Source organism: Watersipora subatra, chromosome 1 (assembly GCF_963576615.1).
Source record: "Watersipora subatra chromosome 1, tzWatSuba1.1, whole genome shotgun sequence".
NCBI lineage: Eukaryota > Metazoa > Bryozoa > Gymnolaemata > Cheilostomatida > Watersiporidae > Watersipora > Watersipora subatra.
This window is the reverse complement of record NC_088708.1, coordinates 41,940,519-41,949,358: the sequence shown is the minus strand read 5'-3', so window position 1 is coordinate 41,949,358 and position 8,840 is coordinate 41,940,519. Positions and strand designations below refer to the sequence as shown.

General features: G+C 38.7%; 1 protein-coding gene across 1 annotated transcript in view; it reads right to left on the bottom strand.

Moving 5' to 3' along the window:
* Positions 1–89: 89 nt before the first annotated feature.
* Positions 90–8,840, bottom strand: part of LOC137387737 (uncharacterized) — a 30,127-nt gene continuing 21,376 nt past the window's right edge. Inside the window, exons 18-21 of the mRNA XM_068074244.1 lie at positions 5,090–5,219; positions 4,709–4,806; positions 3,826–3,933; positions 90–323 (exon numbers count right to left, since the gene is read on the bottom strand). Coding sequence (XP_067930345.1) covers positions 144–323; positions 3,826–3,933; positions 4,709–4,806; positions 5,090–5,219 — 516 coding nt within the window. The 3' untranslated portion in view covers positions 90–143. The remainder of the gene's footprint in view (positions 324–3,825; positions 3,934–4,708; positions 4,807–5,089; positions 5,220–8,840) is intronic.

Here is an 8,840-nt window from a genome sequence, read left to right as displayed (position 1 = left end):
TCGCACGATGCTATGAACTGATTCATTGGTATAGTTGTAAGAAATATCAAATAAATAAATATAACAAAAGTGAAGAGAGAAAACAGTCGCAGAAGAGCAATACTAATAAATTAACAAAAGAGTTATTATACAGAGTGGAGTCACTAGAGAGTAAGATGATGGTGTAACTTGGCACCAGCTGGATTGAGAATGGTGGGTGCCTGTGCAGCAACCCTGTTTTGCATGTCACAAGGCAATTGCTTGTTGTGAGTCTTTGCATGCTGCGTCAAGTGATCAGATCTGGCAAATGTTGAATCACACTCCCCACAGACATACGGTCTTTCCTGTAAGACAAATGGTCTGCAATGTGCTGTTGAACAAACAAACATAGCCTGTAAAATATGCTTGGCAATTACTAACAATATGTTTGCTATTTTCCCAACTGAATTGAATGGTTGGCGCTGGCATTGAGTAAAAGGTAAAATTGTCTAAGGCTTACAACAATAATGCACAACGGTTGCATACGTAGTCATTGTAGTAACTCATCAGGTGCACAGTTATTGCCATGTGAGACATCTACTGTTAGCAATATACAATTGCTGTATTTTCACGACTGAAACGGTCTGTCATTTATGGGAAGCAGTGCTAAGATAAGGGCCAAAACAAGTTAATTGTCTCCACAAAAAGACAACATCATACACGAGTAGGACAACATACACGAGTAGGACAACATACACGAGTAGGACAACATACACGAGTGAGACAACATACACGAGTAGGACAACATACACGAGTAGGACATCATACACGAGTAGGACATCATAGTTGAGGAGGACAACATACACGAGTAGGACAACATACACGAGTAGGACAACATACACGAGTAGGACAACATACACGAGTAGGACAACATACACGAGTAGGACATCAAACACGAGTAGGACAACATACACGAGTAGGACAACATACACGAGTAGGACAACATACACGAGTAGGACAAATTTCCTTTCCAATAACTGAAACAATAATGCCAGCAACAGAGATGGTGTCATTTTCAAGTCGTGCTTAGTCCAGCATGGGCTTGGCAGTTGTGTAGAGAATGAGAAATGGTTTCCCTATACAACTTCTTATTCACCAAGTCACATCGGCAGAACCCCAACTGGTCAAACCCTAGTAGCTTTTGCTCACTCCTTAAGCTCTAATGTTGCATTGTTTCAACCACCAGGAGCTCTAATGAAAGAATTATCCAATTACATAGACTTCAATAACAAATATAAAGATTGTTGTCACACCTTCCGACAGGTCAGTTTTGCTTTTGAGAGAATATGACATATTTTATGTTTTAATTCCCAGCCACTTGGGCTTACATCAGGTGACTTGTTTTCTCCGTCATTAGTCACCAAATGGGACCTAAACCTAGCCGCTCTAAAGCACATCTTGATCTTATTTCGTTGAACAGAAAGAGGAAGTGAGCTTCACTCTGCATGGCTGTCTGGCTACTTCTGGCAGACAATCAATCTTTAATATTAGATCTTTAATATAGATTAAACAGCAATCCATCTTTCATATATGAAAAAGGTTGTTCGTCATGCAGCTGGTAGGTTTTCTATTGTCATAGTTCCGCCAGTTTCCTATTGTAGCAAACCTCAGTATAGCATACTGACACAGCACTTCATAAGGCCATACCAATAGTGGCCAGAAGAGATAATCTGTATCAGATATTTCTGGCTCCTAGAGATCAACACAAGGCAGTTAAATTGGTTATCTAAAATCTCTATTAGAAAGAGCTAATTCTGGAGGCATCCCTGTTGAGCCACCAAATACCCCTGCAGATGCGCAATATGTGAATGTGTAAGCTCTTCAGGACTAACTTAAGAGAGGCCCCATCACTGTCATTCTTGAATAATATTAATACGGAGTACGACCGACTGCACACTCAAAAGCTATTAAGAGCTTCGGAATATAGTAGCATTCCAGCTGGCAGCTAATGATGCGCCTCAGCACGACTTTGCAGGCCTTCTGAAGGTATAAACACACTAGGCGATATTTAGAGCGATATCGCGCTGCGTGGCGCTAATCTGCGCTAGAATTCACCCAGCGCGCTCATCCAGAGCGATAACGTTAGACTTTCTCTGCACAACTTTATCGCTAGCGAGATGCATTTCGATTGGTTGGATTTTACCAGAATGCAATTTTACGGCGGGTAATTATTTCTTATCGATGTTCACCAACGTACAGCAGCGACAATTTGCTATTTTGTTAATATTGAAACATCTTCAGAACGAGCACTGAATTGTTCATAAATTTAATAATAGAACTCCCAGTCATGTGCACCATAACAAACAAAAATTACAAAAAATCCAAGTTTAAAACCAACATTTGGAGTCAATCGTTGCGCAGGTTGACCATCTTGAGAACGGTAAATATTTAATACATTAGGCCTAAATATAAAAAACCACTACAAAATAAAATATGTATAAAAAAAATAAAAAATATTACAGTTAAAAATGCAATAATCGTTTTTGGTATGTCTCCTTGTAATGTAGGCAGTGTACAATCCGTGAAAGTGAGATAGGTTTAATAACAAATGCGTAAGTTGTTTACGTTGTCGCCTAGACGGCGCCATATTGACTGACCTAAATTTATTAACAACTCCGAAGAAACTAATGATACGGAATTTTATTGGCAGTTTGTGGGCGTGCCCATTATATAGCTTGCTAGTGAATCGCTCAAGTGCGTTTATGCACGCGCTAGCGATATCTACGCCCTCCTCATGACGCTCGCGATAAAATCGCCTAGTGTGTTTACACCTTTAGGCAAGTTCCTTTATATAAGATGTGGGTGTGAAATTGTAATTGTTCATGAAGCAGTTCACAGAGGTGGCAAAACCCTCTAAGGCCATGGTTATTCTATATAACAGTTTTGCGTTGTTCCAGCTTCATCGGCCTGCATCAGCTCCCAACCGATTGAGCACATGTTCTTTTGGCAGCCACTTGTCAGACCCTAAATAGCACCCTCCTTGTCTTTTGGCAGCCACTTGTCAGACCCCAAATAGCACCCTCCTTGTTTTTTGGCAGCCACTTGTCAGACCCCAAATAGCGCCCTCCTTGTCTTTTGGCAGCCACTTGTCAGACCCTAAATAGCGCCCTCCTTGTCTTTTGGCAGCCACTTGTCAGACCCCAAATAGCACCCTCCTTGTCTTTTGGCAGCCACTTGTCAGACCCCAAATAGCGCCCTCCTTGTCTTTTGGCAGCCACTTGTCAGACCCCAAATAGCGCCCTCCTTGTCTTTTGGCAGCCACTTTTCAGACCTCAAATAGTGCCCTCCTTGTCTTTTGGCAGCCACTTGTCAGACCCCAAATAGCGCCCGCCTTGTCTTTTGGCAGCCACTTGTCAGACCCCAAATAGCGCCCTCCTTGTCTTTTGGCAGCCACTTGTCAGACCCCAAATAGCACCCTCCTTAGAAATCCTATCATGCGAGCATTATGGGCATGGTTATTGTAGCATGGGCTATCATTTTGCTTGGCAACCAGATGGTAGTTCACAAACCGGAAAGATTTCCTCACCAGAGATATATCCATACGCGTACTACATCTAGTACAAATCACAACTGCACAGCATTTGTGCATAATCTCAACCGCATTTTGTGAAAGAGTTGGTCTGCTTCATAGTGCCGGTTCATTTCAAATTTGATGAGCATACCATACCCAAAACTCTCTACTCGAATGATGATAAAAATGAGGGTAATGTGCATTGCATTCTAAAAGCACTATATTATTCTACTCATAGAAAGTAATCCCATGGACAGTAGTGACTAATGTAAATTAAAGAAAAGATGTAACATTACCTGGGTGTGTGTTTTGAGATGATTCTTTAAAAACTGTGATGTGGTAAATCCAGCATCGCAATATTCGCAGATGTGGGGCCGAGCGTCTGAATGGTGTTGTAAGTGTTGCTAAAATCAAAAACACTATGTACATATCGTGCAACTATAGTATAGTAACAGAGCACTGTATACACGTCATAGTATAGTAACAGAGCACTGTGTACATGTCATAGTATAGTAACAGAGCACTGTATACATGTCATAGTATAGTGACAGAGTAATGTGTACATGTCATAGTATAGTAACAGAGCCCTGTATACATGTCATAGGTTAGTAACAGAGAACTGTGTACATGTAAGAGTATAGTGACAGAGTAATGTGTACATGTCATAGTATAGTAACAGAGCCTGTATACATGTCATAGTATAGTAACAGAGCACTGTGTACATGTCATAGTATAGTGACAGAGTAATGTGTACATGTCATAGTATAGTAACAGAGCCCTGTATACATGTCATAGTATAGTAACAGAGCACTGTGTACATGCCATAGTGTATAGCCTATGTACTGAGCCAGAAAAAGGGTGTCTTTAAGAGACGCTGAGTTGATGATGATTCAGGGGATGACTCATAGAGTTTAGAGATGTCAAAGTTGGGATACAGCATTACATACCATTACAACCACTGGCATTAGGTACACTGGTGAGTGTAATGGTATAGCACTTTTACTGGACAGTGATTCTATTTATGTGTCATAAAACAGTCATACAGTGTCATGTACACATCAAAGGGCGAGGGATATAGCGTTACATGCAATGATGAGTGTAATGACACAGAGTGTAATGATAGAGTGCTTCTAACAAACGAATTTGGTCTCATTGACAGAGAGTGCTAAACAAACTTACCTTGAGGCTGTTCATGGACTTGAAAGTTTTCTCACAGATGCCACACTTGGGAATGCTTATGGGTTGATATTTCTCATTATCATCAAGTGCATGACTACCTAAAGGAGCAAACATCGTGTTCATATCAAGTGCATGACTACCTAAAGGAGCAAACATCGTGTTCATATCAAGTGCATGACTACCTAAAGGAGCAAACATAGTGTTCATATCGAGTGTCAGGCTACTTGATACACGATGTAAATGACAAAAAAAAAATAGGCTTCTCTCTGCTGTTTGACACGATTAGCTATTACCCATAATTGTGACTAAGAATGCTTAACAAATTACCAGATCTCTGGTAATTTGTTAAGCATTCTTACCTACCGAAGACTAGCGACCTACCGAGATGATATGTGAGGTCTTGTTTGTTGGAAAACTTCACTCCGCAATCTTTATATGTGCAGACATACTCCTGCGTGATGACATGGTGAGACTTTATGTGCAGTGGCACTGAATCTTCACTGTGAAATACCTGCAAGGAGACGTCAATAATTATGTAGAAGAGTTATGAATTCTCTTCATCTGCTCATTGACAAGCACAGCAGTGATATTTAAATTGATTATAATTACTGATTCAACTGACACTTGATCAAATTTGTTTGATAGCTTTAAATTTAGGCACCAGTAGGACAACTGTCAACACGTTCACCTGTAGAGCTTTTTATGAATATAGCTAGTTGAATGCCTGGTTTTGCACGGGTAATAAAACAGCTTATAAACAGTGGCAGGTAATGTATTTGCTATATATTTGTAATATATGTTAAATTAACTAATTATCCAATTGAAAAAATTAGCAAATTGGCTAATTTGAGTAACGTAAGCTAGTACCTTAAGCTTGCTTATATTGCTAAATTTAACATCATAAGAGTTGTGAGCTGTGAAGGCCGTGAGCCATGACGTCAGCTCAGTGAGCTGTGATGTTACGCGTCACAATACGTCGCTATGCGTATTTTAACTGATGTAATAAGTATGTGTACAATTAATTCATTGTATCGCGAGTAGGTCGTGTGGCTTAGGCTTAATGGGTTATCTCGCCTGTCTCTAAAACTGGAGGCGCCGGTTCAAATCCTCTGCGAAGCATAGTTTTCATTCCTAAAACTTTATCGCTATAACTGGACACACAAATGACAAATACTGAGATTTATATAGATACTAGCTGCATTACCCGCCTACAGAAACAGATTCGCGTGCAGCATAAAGTTTATTAAGAGTTGTCTTTCATACTGTAAAACAACTCCAATTATGCAGTCTACTGAAATTGTTGTTCTGATCAGAGTATGCATGCACATGTACATGTCAATGTTGGGGAGAACAATGGAAATCTGCAATGTGTTTTACAGTAAGATGCGTGTAAAATCTAGTAAATATTCTAGATTCATGTGTCTAGATTCATGCATCCGTTCATACCGGTCTATATTTGCAGTTGACGATCGCGCACTTCTGCCGCTGAGCCCTCGCCTCGGCTGACCAGTCTTTACCCGCCGAGCTGTTGACAATCGCACTCTTGCACTCGCCTCGCAATCAATCGCTTCGCACTCGCAATCAATCGCCTTGCCTCGCAATCAATCGCCTTGCCAGGTAGTAAAAGAAATCTTTGCGCAGAAAATTGATTTGTATTTAACATATAACAACATTTGCCATTCTACCTAAAACAACTGTAAAGGTTTTCAAACTTACTCTGTCAAACAACTTTTAAACTTCATATCATGAGAAAAATGTTTCGTGCAGGTCAAATAAATTTTAGAAATAAAACGACTATAGAAGGGTTTAGATGTAACAGTGAAATAATTACCATGTAATAGCTAAATTGAGTCTGTTTTGCTACGAATACAATATGAGATGATTCGGTAATGATACAATTAAACGAACTGGGAAAACAAAATAAAATTTGTGAATATGTTGAATTAATAATAACAATTCTTGCATAGAAGTGTGTGTATAAAAAAGTTACTGTTCCACCAACAGCTATCCGTCAAAACTCTGAATACGACGATACTGGTACGACGATATGTTATGTAAAAATAAAATCATGTAGTGTCTTTGTCTGATCGAAGGTGAGAGAATCTAGATGCTATTCCTACTCGAGATAGTACAATTGTCCGCGTGAAAAGTAGTGACCTTAACAGCGATTTAGCAATTGAACCTTAAGAAAAGCCAGAAATAGAGGTTCACAAAAACGGCATCGTGTTTCATAAAGTTAATAAAATTTAATCGCCAAATTCTAATATCGAGAGAGTCGGTTGTCGATATCGTTTTGCCAAAAACAAATTAGCCTAAATACGTCAAGGACAAAAAAGCATCGCGTGTCATGAAGCTAAAAGAAAGCCATAGAGTTGTAATTATTACGTCAATTTTGTGTGAAAACGGCAAACGATGACTAGGTTGTGTATAGAGGCGCACTAACCGGATACTCCCGTTAATGCGCCCTGGATACCTAGTAGCGGCTAATAGTCTGAAAAGTACGGTACTCTATAAGGCGGACACATACACAGACAGACAACGATTGCCGTTTATATAGTAGATATAGATTACGTCATAAAGATGCTGCAGGATAAAATGGGCTATACCAAATATGCCTAGTTAGAAATCAATTTTATTTCGATTTAAATCGATTTATTTCTGTATTCTGAGAATTTAATCTGCGTGCAGCCAGTTTAACATCTCGATTAGGGTAGAAAATGAATGAACACTAGAAGTTGATGAGGCAACAGAAGCCAGTGGTACTTTCAATTCAGTTATTACACAGTTGAATTATGTCTACTCTAAATTATGTAGAGCTGCACTCTTCAAGTGTTAGTCAATATACAGGAGACAGTTTCTATCATAGAGTTATCTTCCCCCTAGAGTGATAACTGTGCCTTGACAACAACACGAGCGTTTCCGGTGCCAACAAGAAGCGTTTAGGCCGCGTCCCTTTTTTGTGCTAGTCAATCGTAGTGATTGACTAGATTAATAAGAATGTTTAAACAGGGATCATGAATTTCCACATTAAAATAGTAATTAATGCTTATATTAAAGAAATGATGATTATAGTTTATTACTCTAATATATGCTTATTATTTAAAGCAATTCCATACCTACATGCCTTGCAAAGGCACTGAATAGATAGTGTTATGTAAGTGAGTTAATGCAATCAGTTACTCCAATGATATACAGCCCCCACACATGGGGGGGCTGTATATCATTGGTTACTCATAGATAAGATAGATAGTCATACTGGGGATGTATTACATTGGTGTGATGGGAAGCTAATCGACTGCCATCAACTGAAAGTATTGACATTGTATGGTCATAGAGTGATTCATTGACACCACAGTCAACAAACAGCCCTTGCATGTAATATTAGATTTCAATACATATCAATCAAATACAGTCAAACATGGATAACTCGAACTTCACGGGACCGAGCGAAAGTGTTCGAATTATCAGAGCGTTCAAGTTATCAGAGCACTGTCACAAGTCCATGTATTTACTTATTTATTAGTAGATACATGTACATATACAAACTATAATATAAATCAAAAGCACAAATGGCTTGTTTCAAATTAAATGCTTCTAATGTAAAGTTTAAAACGTTTTTATCAAAAAGTATAGAGAGTTTTTTATCACTTGAGATTGGTTTGTTGTTTGAGGTGATGTTATTGCCAGGATGTTTTTTAGATTGATATTGGCAAAACTTGATCGTTGTTGAAACGCTCAAAAGAAAAGACATCAGTACATATACAAACTATAATATAAATCAAAAGCACAAATGGCTTGTTTCAAATTAAATGCTTCTAATGTAAAGTTTAAAACGTTTTTATCAAAAAGTATAGAGTTTTTTATCACTTGAGATTGGTTTGTTGTTGGAGGTGATGTTATTGCCAGGACGTTTTTTAGATTGACATTGGCAAAACTTGATCGTTGTTGAAATGCTCAAAAGAAAAGACATCTTTTTCTTTTGAGCATTTTACCCACGATCAATTTTGCCGATTTTTCTTGAAGTTTATGCAAAGATTACCTCACTTTACCTTGCATCCGAAGGGCGATCGCTAAGCGAATGTTTGGTATAAATCAAACTTCACCAAACCTTTAGAAAAGTCGTTGACAAAAA